Below are 16,047 nucleotides of genomic sequence, written 5' to 3' on the forward strand. Positions count from 1 at the left end.
TCTATACTGTTTTGGGGATGAGCGGGGAATAAAGTTGTCAATCTCATTTGATTTTTAACAATTTAATGTGTTATTCATGTAAATCAATGAGCTTTTTATCTTAAAAGATATTTTAAAAAATACATCCATGTAGAGAAGTTATGTGTTAAACAGAGATTATTGATATGATTTTATTTATTTGTTTGTTAAAGAAAAAAAAAAGAGTTATATATTAGCAAGGAAAAGCCTAACATGGAAACCAGCTGGAAGCAGCGTTTGGTAGGTTGCCATGGTAACACAGCTTCCCTTGGGAGAAAAAGGGGGCGTGGCTAAGTTGACAGAGTCTATTCCCTCTTTTTTTTAAAAAGGAGTTGCTGTGAGGGTTTAAAAAGGACAGTTCCGGTTAGGTTTTAAAAAGATTAGGAGCTGTGGGAATCAGCTAAGGACGGCAGCTTATTGTTCACGCAGGGGAAAGGCTGGTGATATAAGTTGACCAGGTGTTTTATTTACTGTTCGAAGAGAAGTTATTTAAGATATATCCATTCAAGAAAGACTACATTGTAACTTAAGATCCTGAAACGTTTATGTATTGGAACCATACGCTTATGTACAAATAAACTTGAATTTTGTTATTGTTCACAAAGATCAATCTCCTTGCCTCTCTGTAAGCCTGAAAGAAACCCATTACCTCACGTTGGTGGCAGTTACCGTACCTATCTATATAAGTTACCGTACTTTTCTATATAAGTTACCATCTTTACTCATTTAAACCCAAAAGTTCTGTTATCCTTCCTTATCCACTAAATCATCCCTGTCATATATTCACACATCCTCCATCCCTCCCTCTCACACGCGCGCACATCTCCTCAATTGGAGGCAGCAGTGGGATTTTCAAAAAGGATTTCCCCTGCCTGAGTTGAGTACCACAAATTGGGCTCTCTTCAATCCATATCTAGATCAAGCAGTGTATTGAGCAAGTGCCCTTTCAACACTTTTCTGAGTCATGGGGTTCTGAGGAGTATATAAACTGCTTTTCCTTTTTGATTGTTGTTAGTTCAGTACTACTTTCTTAATTGTGATTCCCAAGGACACAAATGGATTCAAGATTCAAAAAGCACACCCACCTAGTTTGTCAAGGAACAGAGACACAAAGAGTTCCAGCAGACTTACCAGTTTCATTTCTGCTTTTTGTACCAGGACAGGCACATAATGAATACTACCGAGGGTCAGTGGGAAGCCACAGACACCAGCAGTAAGGCCAACATCCTTTTGTCCAGGACTTGCTTCGTCGTGGCTACCTGTGCTTGGAGTCTGCATTGGTTTAAAACAAAATATACGAGTTACAAACATGACGTACAAGAAGGGATGTAAGCGAAATCTACCCCTGGGAAAGGAAATTTATTCTTGAAAGAGTTATCAAATGGAAAAGGGCTCTCAACTGAAACTTTACCACCAATCCTTGTTTCCACAACAAGCCAATTTTTTCAAAAACTTTGTTAACACAGCAAGTCACATTTTTCAAAAGCCAATTGTCACAGAACATGAGGTAAAATCTTCTGAACAGGGGCATAAGCAAAATGATCACCACAGGGGTGTTAACCCTTCCCTATGCTACCCAAAGCATATGGGTGTGTGTATTTGGCAGGAGTTACACTTAAAAATGTAGTGTTCTGACTTACTTACAAATTCAGTTTAAGAACAAACCTATAAAACCTATCTTGTTCGTAACTTGGGGAACTGCCTCAAAAGGCTAATATATTCTGTGACACATGAATGGTTAGTGCTTCAGTAGGTATCTGGATCAGCACTATTTCTCCACCTTTGTTTTGCCAATTTACCTTCACTGGGTAGTCATCTGGGACCTGGTTCTTGCCACCTTCCTTAGGAGCAGTATGCTGAATACAAGTCTCATCCCTCTGAACAGTAGGCTGCTTCTGTAATGAGACGTGGGTTATGGAGTTAACAGGAAGAAGAAGAATGTGTCTTGGCAACAACTTTATAGTTAGAACAAAAACACCCAACATACTTTATTCATTATTGTTTTTCACAACTGAGAGAAAGCCTCACAATGACAATGTTACAAATGACAGAACAATCCAATAAAATAGTCATGAAAATAAAAGCACCCAACTCCCCAAAACATTGATGAGCCTGCTCCCAAACTAAGGAAGCCCTTTGATAAGCAAAACAAAAAGGGACACTGGCTCATACCAATATAGAATTTTCTTTTACTATAGGTTGCCATTCTGTAGTCTCGGGAGTTGTTTGCTCTTCTACAGATGCTTCAGAAGATATAATAGACTGGGTCTGGTTGGCAGAAGATTCTGCAGCCTCACTGTCTCTCTCTTTCATCTGTAGAGATTCTGGAGGCTGTACAAGAATGAGAAATTATTTAATAGGACTGCATACAAGGGTACATAAAGAAAAATATCCTTACAACCAAAAGATTTTCTACCATCTTATTATAAAGGGTTAATTTGCTCTCCATTCTCTTTAAAAGACACTTAGACTAAACACTTAGTTTAACACTTAGGCACTAACAAAATAGAGCTGTTAACGTTAACAGTACACAAAATGCAGCCCTGCAGCTATTCTTTAAAAAGTGCTTGAAAGCACACAACAATGATATTAAACCAGCAAAGAAAATGTAAACAATATGACTTTCATTCATACTACACCAAGGGAAGCCCTGGGGATTTCTAGCATTTTGCTTTGGAAACATTTTATGGAAGACATTTCAAAATTTGGGTTAATACACTACTTTTGCATCCCCTTTGCTGTCTGTATTTGGATTCTGCATTAATTTGAAACAAGATAAAGGATAAAATATTCTGGGACACACGAATGACTAGTGTCCCAGTGGATATTTGGATCAGCACTGTTTTTCTGCCTCTGTATTGCCAGTTTACCTCCACTGGGTGACCATCGAGGACCTGGCTTTTGGCACCTTCCTTAGGATTGACATGCTGAATATATATCTCATTTGTCTGAACAGTAAGCTGTTTCTGTAACAGAGTTAACAGGAAGAAAAAGATGATGTTTGGTGACAACTTCATTACTTGGATCAATGTCATGTATGACAAATAGAAGGCACTGCTATTAGTTAACCGGGATTCCAGATTAACTGAGCAAGTTAACAGAACTTCAACCTTTGGAATTCCTATATATGCCATTTACCATCCCAGCCCCACCAATAAAAATGACAGTTATTTAACACCAGTTCAATTGTTCCTTTTCTTTCAGATTGGCGATTATGTATGTAAGACAGAAACAGTTTTTCTACAGCCACATGTGAGCTAATGTGTCCATGTTGGTCTCTAAATTGCCTCACTTCCAACTGCAGAAAAGAGAGTGGTCATGGGTTTGCAGAAATCAGACTCTACATTTGCCAATAATAAGTAAATGTCTTCATGGTTAGAACAAAAACACCCAACACACTTCATCCACTATTGTTTTTCACAACCATTCACTGATAGAAAATTGTATACAATCATTCACGGATAGAGAATTGTACAATGACAATGTTACAAACTGGAGGACAATCCAATAACATGGCCATGGAAATAAAGGCACCCAACTCCCCAAAACATTTATGAGCCTGTTTCCAGTTTTAGACCAAAAAGAAAAGATGCTCTACTTTGACAACCAAAACAAAAAGGAACACTGCTCATACCAAAACAGAATTTTGTTTTGCTGTAGGTTGACGTTCTGTTGCCTCAGGTGTTGCTTGCTCTTCTACAGGTACTTCAGGAGATGGAGTAGACTGGGTCTGGTTGGCAGCCTCACTGTTTTTCTCTTTCATCTGTAGCGATTGTGGAGGCTGTAAAAGAATGACACATTATCTAATAGGGCTGCATATAAGTGTGCATGAAAAACATCCTTACATTCAAAATAATTTTCTACCATCGTATTACAAAGGGTTAAAGTTCCTCACCATTCTCTTTAAATGACAACTAGACACTAACAAAATAGAGCTATTGTCATAAATGGCACACAAAATGCAGCATTGTAGCAATGCTTAAAGAGTGCTTCAAAGCACACAACTATGATACTAAATCAACTCAGAGAATATAAATAATGCAGGTTTTGATTTATACTGCACTGAGGAGAATCATGGAAAATTGTAGCATTTTAATTTGCAGACCTTTGAAAATGTGGTTTAATACACCACTTCTGTATCATCCTGGCTGACTGTATTTGGAATCTGCATTAATTTGAAACAAAATAAAGGATAAAATATTCTGGGACACATAACTAGAGCCCCAGTAGATATATGGATCAGTGCTTTCCTCCACCTCTGCCTTGCTAATTTACCTCCACTGGAGGGTCATCTGGAACCTGGCTCTTGGCACCTTCCTTAGAGACAGCATGCTGAGTACATGTCTCTTCTCTCTGAACAGTACGCTGCTTCTGTAATGGGAGACATGGGTTATGGAGTCAATAGATATAAGAAAGATGAGTTTTGGCAACAACTTCATTGCTTGGATCAAGGTGATTTATGACAAACAGAAGGCAGAACTATTGGGGAGTCAAGATTAATGGTACAAGTTAGGGTGGTGTTATACTTGTGGCCTCCAGGTATTATGGGTGTCAGGTTCCAGAATTTCTTGCCACTGGACAAAACTGGTGCTTCAGTAAATGGAACAGGATGGGTTTGGTTGGCAGAAGATTCTGCAGCTGCACTGTCTTTCACTTTCATTTATAGAGATTTGGGGGAAAGTGCAAGAATGAGAAAGAGAGGAGAGAGAAAGAAAAAAAAGCACCCAATCGGCAGCTGCAACAAGTTAAAGTAAGGGTCCCCAAACTAAGACCTCCAGGCTGGATGTGGCCCTCCAAGGTCATTTACCTGGCACTCTCCCTAACCTATAGACTCTTAGGGTCACCCTAAGTCTGACACAATTTGAAGGCACACAACAGTAGCAATCCTAATTAACTTGACTATCTTATCAGCCAAAAGGAGGCCCAAAATTCCCATTGAAATACTGGTAAGTTAATGTTGGTTAAAATTGCTCTTCATTTTAAATATTGTATTGTTCTTTAATTTTTTTGCCTACAAATAAGATATATGCAGTGTGCATAGGAATTTTTTCATTTTTTAAAAACTGTAGTCCCCCCCCCCCCCGCCCCCAACAGTCTTAGGGACTGTGAACCAGTCCTCTGCTTCAAAGGTTTGAGGACCCCTGATTAAAAGCCTTCAGAACCTAAGCAGATATTGGCAGCACCGCATATCAGCTGCCACATCCTTGGTTTCAAGCATAGATTTAAAAGATCGCTGACTTCTTTTAATATGTCCACATTTTTGCACATCTTGACTGGGTGTTACATCATTCTTATTAAATCTCTATTGATTAATTGTTATACCAAAGCTTAAACTTTGTTGAGATTATTAAAATTATGAATAAGCATTACTATCAAAATTCAAAAGGCATAAATCCATGTGTTCCAAGATTCTCCTGAGTATCCAGTCATGTTCTTGTAAATCTCTGATTCAACTTTTAATTAAAGGAAACATCCTAGATTCTTTGGTTTTACAAGGAGAATGAAAAAAATGCAAAAGTGTATCAGAAATGCACACAATAAGAGCAGGAATGAGTTATGTGAGATTTAGAAACAATATTATTCATAATTAATTAATTAATTGATCAAACAATTATATAGTTGCAAGTCACAAAATATTATAAAAGCAATCCCTTGATTGTTATGCTTGTTCTGTATAATTTCACAGTCCCAGAGTCAGTTAAGAGATAAATTGTGTTGTCGAAGGCTTTCATGGCCAGAATCACTGGGTTGCTGTGAGTTTTCCAGGCTATATGGCCATGTTCCAGAAGCATTCTCTCCTGACATTTTGCCCACATCTATAGCAAGCATCCTCAGAGGTTGAGGGCTGTTAGAAACGAAATAAGTGAGGTTTATGTATCTGTGGAATGTCCAGGGTGGAAGAAAGAACTCTTGTCTGCTTGAGGCATGTGTGAATGCTCCAATTTGCCACCTTGATTAGCATTTGATGGCCTTGCAGTTTCAAGGCCTGGCTGGTTGCTGCCTAGGGGAATCCTTTGTTGGGAGGTGTTTGCTGGCCCTTTGAATTGCAAGGCCATTAAACAGCAAACAGCAAAGAAAAATGTAAACAGCAAAGAAAAATGACTGACCAAACTAAGATCTTTTAGAATTTGAACATGGCCACGTTGAATTAAGTCAATGAAGAATTTTTGAGAGAGACACACTTTCAATTTTTTCTTGTAAACAGATTTTTAAAAGATTTAGAATGGATACAAAATTGTATGATTCTGAACTAAACAAATTGTTCAATTGTAACAAATTATTACAAAGAAATCTCGTGTGTGTGTCTAGCCAAAAAGAACGGATATTTGTTCATACCAATATAGGTTCTTTTCTCATCTTATGAGGATTTTTTTGAGTAGATGACGTTTGTTTTTCTGTAGGTGTTTTGGCTGATGGCAGAGGGAAAGCCTGGCTGGAAGACACTTCAGCTGCCTGTTTGTTTTTTAAAGGGACCTGTATTTTTTAAAAAAGAAACAATAACACCATGTAACACAATTTTTGTTAGGTTATAAAATGTCATTTCCTAACTGGTTCTCTCATAAAAGAATGGAAAAGGTTTATTAAATTGCAAAAACGGTTTTTTGCGGGACCTCCTACAGCACGTTTTGCTATAGTTTTCAATGAATATCTCATAGTGTCTCAACCAATTCAACACAGTTTGTGGCAGCCACAAAAACTAAGTTTCTGGAGGATAAGAACTACTTTCAAAGTAAGTACCACACAATTAAACAGGAAATAACACTTTCAAACCAGGAACATAATTTTTTTAAATAAATTGTTATACAGTGTAATTAGAAATCCTCCCAAAATGAGCTTCATCATCATCATCATCATCATCATCATCATTTAATTACTTATTAATTGCCCTCCATCCAAGATGCTCTAGGCGATTTACAAGATAAAATTGTAAAGGATAAAAACATACATACAAATATTGATAAAATTAACATAGATCAAAAGCTCTAGTAAAGAGCCAGGTCTGCTTCATAGAAAGGAAATGAACAGTGCCTTTGTATGTCAAGAAAACATTTATCTTATTCACACAGTCTTTTCTATCAATTAGACACCCCCAAAATTAACATCTTCACGTCATCAATCTATTATTAATTTGTGCAGCCATTATTGAAAAAATCATATTTTCATTCTTCAATATCATCATCCAGTCACTAATAACACCTTCTGAAGCAAGTTGCTTGTGACACAAGTGATGGCTGAAGCACACTATTTAGTTCACTGCTGTTGCATGCTTTAAATTTGTTTCCAATTTATGACAATCTTAAGGCAAACAAATCGCAGAAGGTTTCTAACCAAGTAAGTTCCAGACTTTGCCTTCCTCTAAGGCTGAGAAACTATGACTTGCCAAAGTTCACTCAGTGGGTTTCCATGGTCAAGTGGGGATTCAAACCAAGAATCATAGCCCAGTGCTTTAACCACTATACCACACGGACCCTTATTTAGATCACTGCCATTCAAAGTTTGGGTTATTGGACTAATGCTCGTCTCTGAGCAATTGGCTGCTGGTGCAAGAAAGAAAGAAATAACCAACCAATGGGCTTCTGACGCTTCAGAGGGAAAAATAAATGCTGGTTCCCCACATCAGATAGCCTGAGAAGTATTGTTGTAGATTCATTTAAATTCAACTTCCATTTTTGGGTGGACACTAAAATAATCTCAGGCTCTCTGACAACTGATATTTGCAGGGAAACAACTAGAGAGTGTTAGCTTGTTGCTTCTCCTTTAATTCTTGGCAGCTTTTGATACTATCAAGCATATCACACATGACTGGACAATTGGTGGATAACTCTTGGGGGGTGTCAGGAGACCACACTGCCCCCATCCACCCAACAGTTAATCCCAGGAGAGTCTCTAGAGCTGCACAGAAAATCTCTGAGGGCTGTCATACAGCTCCCAATACGACTATTGGAATTAATCCGCACTGGTACATCCCTTACCGTCTTTACGTAGGGGGAACGTGAAGTATGCTGGTATCTACCTGGAGACAGAGAAAAATAGTCAGAACAAAACGAAATAGAAAGGACTTTGGAGAATTCCATACGCTGAGAAGTCTGAATGCTAGGAGCAATTCTGTTTTGTCCATTCTTTTCAGGACAATTGTTAAAAGTAATGATATTATCCTATAAACACATAACAATGAAACACAGGAACATAAATAAGGGGGGGGGGGCTACTGCATCCAGCCACAACCTGACCAACAACCATCACCCAGAGGACCTTTGCAATGGCCCCTCCTAACTGCTGAATGACCAAAATCAGCTATCTGAATTTAAGATACAACTGAAGACTTATCTCTTACAGCAGGCCTACCCAGTCAATGTTAACATTTGAATTTTAACCTACATTTTATTTGTGTGTTCTTGTGCATTTTGTTATATGTGTTTATTTTATTACAGTACAGTACAGTACTCACCCACTCAGGGCGGCTTACAATAAAAACACATATATAAAAATAATACAGAACATTCAATCAATTAAAATTAAATACATTAAACATTCATAAAAGTATACCTATAGATATACAATTGGCGTGTTTTGAGTCTAAAAACTGGGTCTGTCATTGAGTTCTAAAGCGTGTAGTAGTAATTGATGCTGCTGTTATTGTTCGAAGGCCTGGTCCCACAACCAGGTCTTAACTTTTCTGCGGAAAGATAGAAGGGAGGGAGCCTGCCTGACATCATTTGGGAGGGCGTTCCATAGGCGGGGAGCCACTACTGAAAAGGCCCTTTCTCTCGTCCCCGCCAGCAGGGCCTCACCTGAAGATCTTAAATTTCAAGGTGGGTTGTAGCGAGAGACATGTTTGGACAAGTAAGCTGGGCCGGAACGTTTAGAGCTTTATAGTCTAAAGCCAGCACCTTGAATTGTGCTTGTTAGCTCATTGGCAGCCAGTGGAGCTGGCGTAACAGAGGAGTAGTACGCTCCTTGTATGCCACTCCGGTTATTAACCTGGCTGCCTTCCGTTGGACTAGTTGAAGCTTCTGAACAGTCTTCAAAGGCAGCTCCACATAGAGGGCGTTGCAGTAGTCTAATATGTGTTGTGTTTCAGGAAATTACACCAAGATAGATTGAATAGGAATAAAAGTGAAATGCCAAAAATACAAAATAAAGTTTTTTGTGGATGACATTGTCCTAATGTTGGACGGCCCACTGAAGGAATTTCCTAAAATGGTAGACCATAACCAATTTGGACTAGTTGCTGGACTCTTGATCAATTTACGCAAAACAAAAATATTAGCAGCAAAACTAAATAACAAAGAAAAAGAAGAACTAAGTCAGAAAAGAAGAAGTGAAACAGCCTCCCCAAGCAAAATATATAGGAATAAACATAATGATGAATAATAAGGATTTATCTAAAAATTACACTTGTGCAATTCAGCCAAAAGGTATGCCGTTTTGGGGTCTATTTTTGGCTAACTCCTCATTCTGTTTACCAGGAAGTTCCTCAAATTGGTAGGAGTGTTGCCATTTTCATTCAGTAAAGATTCAGCCCATTGGTTACAATGGGAAACTTTAAAGGCTCAATTCTCAGCCATTTTAAGGTCTGTCTGCATGAAATCTACCTCCGTTTTAGACTCCATTTACAACTGCAGCCCTGCCAAGTTTCAGAACAACTCACCAACCTACTGATTTTTTATAATTATTTTAAGTTTGTACCATAACATTTTTTAAAATAAGACAAATTGCAAGGGAGGGTTCTATGAATTGCAGTCGCCGGTTGTGTCCATTCTCACATGATGAGAGAGTGGACACAACCAGGCCTTCTATTGCCTGAGAGACAGGGAGAGAGGACCGGGCTGTGGCATGGATATTAGTAGCCAGCTGCAATAAATCACTACTGACCGATAGGTCATGAAGTCCAAGTAAGCTCCCAACCATTAATAGTCTAGCTCAGGGGTCCCCAAACTAAGGCCCGGGGGCCACATGCGACCCATCGAAGCCATTTATCCGGCCCCCGCCTCCTCCCTCGCCCGGTGCGTGCCTTCTAGAGCTTTGCTTGTTTCTAATAGTATTTTAATTATTATTTAATAAATAATTAATTAATTATCAAGGGGGTGCTTTGCCGGTGCTTTTTGTGCACAAAGGCAGAAGGAGGCTTGACTAAATGGCCCAAGTGATATCTTCCAATCCTCTTTATTATTATTATTATTATTATTATTATTATTATTATTATTGACACAAATACACAGTATAACACAGCAAACAAGATATACATGCTGGATTTCGTATCACAAAATCACAAGTTCCCAAGCGTTTAGGGCTGTGTGATGCATCCAACCCTTTTTATTATTTTTATTATGATTATGATTAACATTGAGGCTGTATTTGTTCCTGTTTGGTGTTTTTTACTTCAAAATAAGAGATGTGCAGTGTGCATAGAAATTTGTTTATAGGTTTTTTTTTCAACTATAGTCCGGCCCTCCAATGGTCTGAGGGACCGTGAACTGGCCCCCTGTTTAAAAAGTTTGGGGACCCCTGGTCTAGTTTGCTGTTGGCCTATGCTGCTGAAAGACACATGCATCTGTCAAGTAGGAATTTAGGTACCGCTTATGAGGTGGAGGCTAATTTAACTAATTTACGATGCCATAAAATTTCCAGCAGCATGTGGAAGATAAGGAAGTATTCCATCAAGGACTCGGTGTCACAGTGAATGATGAAGCAGCAGCTCCTCCTGTGGCCGAAATCAAGCATATCTTCATGAAGCCAGAAGCTGGAATGTTAAATTGCCTCTGTGTCTGTCTATATGTAATTGTCTATATATGTCATTTGTTTAATGGCATTGAATGTTTGCCATGTATATGTACATTGTGATCTGCCCTGAGTCCCCTTCAGGGTGAGAAGGGCGGAATATAAATACTGTAAATACTGTAAATAAGAAAAACTTCAACTCCCATCATGCTCCGAGAGGAACTCAGAGACTTTTCAATGCTTACCCTATGCAAGTGCTGTTGGGATAGGAAAGTGAGTTCCGAGAAGGGCCCTCTCTGGAGGAGGAGCCTAGGGGACTTTTCCAATGCTAGGGAGGGAGAAAAGATGCTACAGTTAATCCCATCTTCTCCAGGAGCCTCCGCAGCAGACACCTGCTTCAGGTATATTGCAAGCTTGACTCCATCCTCTCCAGTAGCTGATAAATCCAGCTCACTTGATTCGTTTTGACTGGGTTTCCAGTTCCCTACTCCCAGTTTTGTTTTCGGGTCACTTTTGGTCAAAACTGATCCAGGCCCAAGTCACTTTTGGTCAAACTGATCCGGGCCCAAGCCTAATAAAAATTACTATGAGAAAGCCTGGAATGAAATAAAGACTTGAAAAAATGGATGAATTCAGAGAGATCTCTTCTAGAACAGAGCTCCAATAAAATGAACATTCTACCCAAACTATGCCTCTTGTTCCAAAATATCCCAATTGATATTAAGGAAAAAGAATATAAGAACTTGAATGCTGAACTTACAAAATTTATTTGGAAAGGGAAAAAACCTAGAATATAGATGAAAAATTTGCAAGATGCTACACAAAGATGAGGACTCACCCTCCCAAATTTAAAACTTTACAGAGAAGCAGCTATACTGAATTGGTTAAAAGAATTGATCCATTTTGATAATCAAAGCTTTATAGTTCATGAAACAGCAGATTTAAAATTTGTCTTGCATGTATACCTAAATTTATGGAAAAGTGGCAGAACATCCAAACTTTAATCAATATCCAGTTAGGAACATTTTGATGAGAACTTTGAACAAGCACAAAATAGTATTTTATACAAAAAAACCACAATGGCCTTTGATCCAGGAAGCCTTTAAGCAAAGTGGATATCCCAAGGGTAACACAAGATGGTTAAGAGGATAAATGTATTTGGTGCTGCACCATTCTCTCTCTCACACACATACTATTTTCCTGCCCTCAGATCCAACCTTTTGTGAAGCTGGTTTTCGCTCCTCTGTAAGAATGGCCATGATAGTGGTGTTTTTCAGGAAAATCACCTCGGGGACGTCTCCAACCACGGCCTTGGTAGGAACTTCTGTATTGGCCAAAGTTGTCACCATGTGCTCTGCTAAGACACAAATATCCATAACCTTCTGTATAATTTGTTGCTACTCTCTTTAATAAAAGTCGCTGCAAGCCTGAAAGTAGGGCAAGATATAGTTAATTCTGATTAGCGTACTGATATTTGCTCAATAGCTCCCACTTATAATTCAGTTTACGGTGACAGTGCTAGCAATTACAAACCGTCTTCCATTTTAAATACAGTTTATGTGAAATACCTACAATTTTCAATACAATCCTGCCTCATGCTCAAACCTTAGGTAATATCCTCCCATAGTATTTATGTTGTATGTATATATAACACCTTGCAGAATTATTCAATACTTTTCAACCTTTCCACATTTTGTTGTGTTACAGCCTGGAACTGAAATGAATTATATACATTATGCCTTTTCTCATTCCACATCATGGCACCCGCAAACATTTCTGTTAAGATTCAAATTACCATCTCTGCCTGAAATGGAAGATGAAATCAGGACCTTGAGGATATATGTCCAATGTGGGAATCTGTGAACTTGGACAGTAGCTGTCAGTAAGGCAAAAGATCGCAGCTTGTGCAATACAATTTCCAACTTGCATACTGCTTTTGTAAATGTTGTTCCAAATTATTAAAATAATGTTATTCAAGGTGAGAAAAAGGTCCAGAATAATATACATATTATGGAAACATCACCCACCTGTTATAAAACTGGTCCCTCCTCGGACCATCTGGGTACCATTTCTGCTGTGGCCTATCCCAACCGCCTTCCTGGAAATTTCTGTTTGGCATGTACTGGTTAATAAAGAATACTCCATGTTAGCACACCATAAACCACAAACTGGTAAAAATAACAACCATGAAGCACTAATATTGAAAACGGACTAGCTCAGCATGGTGGTGGTTTACTGAACAAATAATAATAATATTATAAAACTTTATTTATACCCCGCCACCATCTCCCCAACGGGGACTCGGGGCGGCTTACATGGGGCCATGCCCAGAACAATACAATATAACAAAATATAAAACAACACATCATAACACAGTTAAACAATACAATAGATAATAATATACATAATACAACACAAAATCAGAAAAGCAATAAAAACCAGGGCAGGCCACATGAACATTGAGTTAAAAATCAGGGTGAGAAAGAAATAAGGATAAAAAACACGGGGAACAGGGTCATAAGAAAGTGGTACAATCTAAAGGATAAATATAGGAGGGGAGCAACAAAAAAGAAGTATATGATAGTTACTCTCCAAAAACACAATGGAAGAGCCATGTTTTTATGTCTTTCTTGAAGGCTAGTAATGTGGGGGCTTGTCTAATCTCAGTGGGCAGTGAATTCCACAGTCGGGGGGCCACAGCAGAGAAGGCCCTCTCCCTTGTTCCCACAAAGCGGGCCTGAGATATAGGTAGTGGAGACAGGAGAGCCTCCCCTGATGATCGAAGAGATCGGGCAGGTTTATGATAGGAGATACGGTCACGAAGGTAGGTGGGTCCCAAACCGTTTAGGGCCTTATAGGTCATAATCTGCACCTTGAATTGGGACAGAAAAACGAACGGTAGCTGATTGCAGTACACTCTATTACACTGAAATCCTCATGAGCTTTAACCAGTACATCCGATGAGGAATCATGGGATTTGCAGTTTCATATCTGAAGGGCTTCTGACTTTAAAAAAAAATAAAGAAATATATAAAACACTAGCTGTGCCCGGCCATGCGTTGCTGTGGCGAAGTATGGCGGTATAGGAAATAGAGTATTGAGGAATTGTTGGTAATTAAGGTAAAGGGTAAAGGTTTTCCCCTGACATTAAGTGTAGTCGTGTCTGACTTTGGGGGTTGGTGCTTATCTCCATTTGTAAGGTAAAGAGCTGGGCAGAAGCTGGGGTAACAGTGAGGGCTCACTTTGCTCCCCCAATTCAAACCTGCGACCTTTTGGTCCAGAAGGAAGTATGAATGGTGCAGTTAGGCAAAATAATTAGCATGTAATGGTCTTGTAGGTGTAAAGCCTGGCTGCTTCCTGCCTGAGGGAATTTTTTGTTGGGAGGTGTTAGCTGGCCCTGTTTTCTGTCTGGGATTTCCTTGTTTTTAGAGTGGTGTTGTTTGGAATATTGTACTGTGTGTGTAGATGAAGAAGTACACATATGCAGTGCTTGAGCGCCTACATTTAAAAAAAAAGTTTGTGGGGCTCAGAAAACAGGATTTGCCAGAGTTTGGTGATGGGAATACTTTGTTGAGAGGTGTTAGCTGGTTCTGATTTTTTCCTTTGTGGAATTCCCAATTTCTCTGCTTTCAGAGTGTTGCTCTTTATTTACTGTCCTGGTTTTAGAAATTATATTGTTCTGTATTATTATAGTAGAGTAATTATTTCATATTACAGTAGAATCTCACTTATCAAACATTCGGTTATGCAATATTGTGGATTATCTAACACAGTGTCCCTTTTAGTAGTTAATGTTTTTGTAGTCAATGTTTTAAATTCATTGTGAAGGACAGGTGTTTTGGACTTCAACTGTCACAATTATTAACAGCCTAGCCACAGTTAGGATTTGTGGGAGTTGAAGTTTAGACCACCTGGAGGGCCGAAGTTTGGTAGTGCTAAACTGCCAATTGTATTGTTTATGGTTGTTAGTGTCTTTGAGTCTCCCTTAGGAGAGGAAAGTGGGGTCTAAATATCAAAAAAGAAAAAGTGGGGTATAAATAAACATCATAGTTGGGTTGCTGTAGTTTTGTAGGCTGTATGGCCATGTTACAGAAGCATTGTCTCCTGGTGTTTTACCTGCATCTGTGGCTGCCATCCTTGGAGGTTCTGAGGTGTGTTGAAAATTATGCAAGTTGGGTTTATATACCTGTGATTCCAGCCACGAAAGCCTCGACAACACATTAAATATTACCATAGTAATAATGTACTACTCATAACAATAGAAACAACAATGACATATGGGTGAGTTGTTTGGCGAAGCTTTTATAGCTGTTGAGGTATCCTTATAGTGCCTGGCTATACCACAGAATAAAACTGATTTAGTTCCAGTCTTTTAAGGTTATACACCAAATTGTAAATACCGGAGTAGTGGTTGCAAACCTTTGGCCTGCAGGGACGGTGTACTTCATTTCCCAGAATCCCCGATGGTTGGCCAATACGTCGGGGGTCCTGGGAGTTGAAGTTCTATGGGAATTAAAGTGACAGGAACTGGCTGTAGTGTGGACGCACCCGAAAGGAAACTGCTTGGACTGGAGGATGGATGGGAGGGCCTTGACTTACCGCGGAACTGAAAGTCTGCCGTCGCCAAGGCATTTCGGGCGGCGCAGGTGGAGAAGCCCCCTTGGACGGTCTTGGCTTTGGTAGCTGGGAGCCACAGGAGGGCGGCCCACGCCAGCCACGAAGACGGACCCATGGCCCTGCCTTTGTCCCAGCCCCATCCTGACCACATCTGCAGCATCGCCCGGGCCGAGGGAGAGGGGCGGGGCAAAGAAAGGGGCACGCCTGACCAATGGGTACCCTCCAAACCAGAATGGGCGGGGATAATGCCTCTCGCTGCCCGTTTTCTCAACCCCTGGCTCAGAGAAGAGACAGCGGACCAATGACGGGAGTCGAGCGCACAGGCGAGGGGGTGTATGTGCGCGTGGAGGAAGGGTTTTGAGGATTCCATCTTTGCGCAGGTGCACATGGTGTGTTCTTGTTTTTGGGCTTTTTTTGGCCCCGTGATTGTTCCTAATGTGATGTTTTGTTATCTTGTCCCTGAGGCGTGGATGAGGTGTTGTGCTGTCAATTTTCGAGGTTGGGGTGTGTGTGATTGTGTTTAGTGCGTCGCCGCGATGTCAGAACTCATTTATATATATAGATGATACCAGCAGCAGGAGTTTGGTTTTCACTATTAGTATTATGAATTTTAAATTTCTAGCAACCAAATCAAACCAGTAATTGAATATTTAAATAATTTAGGAGCAGGGTAATGACAGAACTGAAATT

The 16,047-nt window shown here is 39.6% G+C and overlaps 1 protein-coding gene across 4 annotated transcripts in view; it reads right to left on the reverse strand.

Annotated features, from left to right (window-relative positions):
* Positions 1–16,047, reverse strand: part of LOC100560909 (uncharacterized) — a 54,552-nt gene that overhangs the window by 6,569 nt on the left and 31,936 nt on the right. For 3 of the 4 annotated variants that reach the window (XR_010005478.1, XM_016993284.2, XM_062978490.1), the window contains exons 3-12: positions 12,768–12,862; positions 11,958–12,097; positions 7,992–8,032; positions 6,355–6,492; positions 4,294–4,389; positions 3,653–3,799; positions 2,889–2,984; positions 2,191–2,349; positions 1,818–1,913; positions 1,150–1,290 (exon numbers count right to left, since the gene is read on the reverse strand). Coding sequence is in view for 3 of the 4 variants with exons in the window: in XM_016993284.2 (XP_016848773.2) it covers positions 1,150–1,290; positions 1,818–1,913; positions 2,191–2,349; positions 2,889–2,984; positions 3,653–3,799; positions 4,294–4,389; positions 6,355–6,492; positions 7,992–8,032; positions 11,958–12,097; positions 12,768–12,862 (1,149 nt within the window). In the remaining variant the exon portion in view is untranslated. The remainder of the gene's footprint in view (positions 1–1,149; positions 1,291–1,817; positions 1,914–2,190; positions 2,350–2,888; positions 2,985–3,652; positions 3,800–4,293; positions 4,390–6,354; positions 6,493–7,991; positions 8,033–11,957; positions 12,098–12,767; positions 12,863–16,047) is intronic. The other variant, XM_016993285.2, reaches the window with a different exon arrangement.

Source organism: Anolis carolinensis, chromosome 4, assembly GCF_035594765.1.
Source record: "Anolis carolinensis isolate JA03-04 chromosome 4, rAnoCar3.1.pri, whole genome shotgun sequence".
NCBI classification, from domain to species: Eukaryota; Metazoa; Chordata; class Lepidosauria; order Squamata; family Dactyloidae; genus Anolis; species Anolis carolinensis.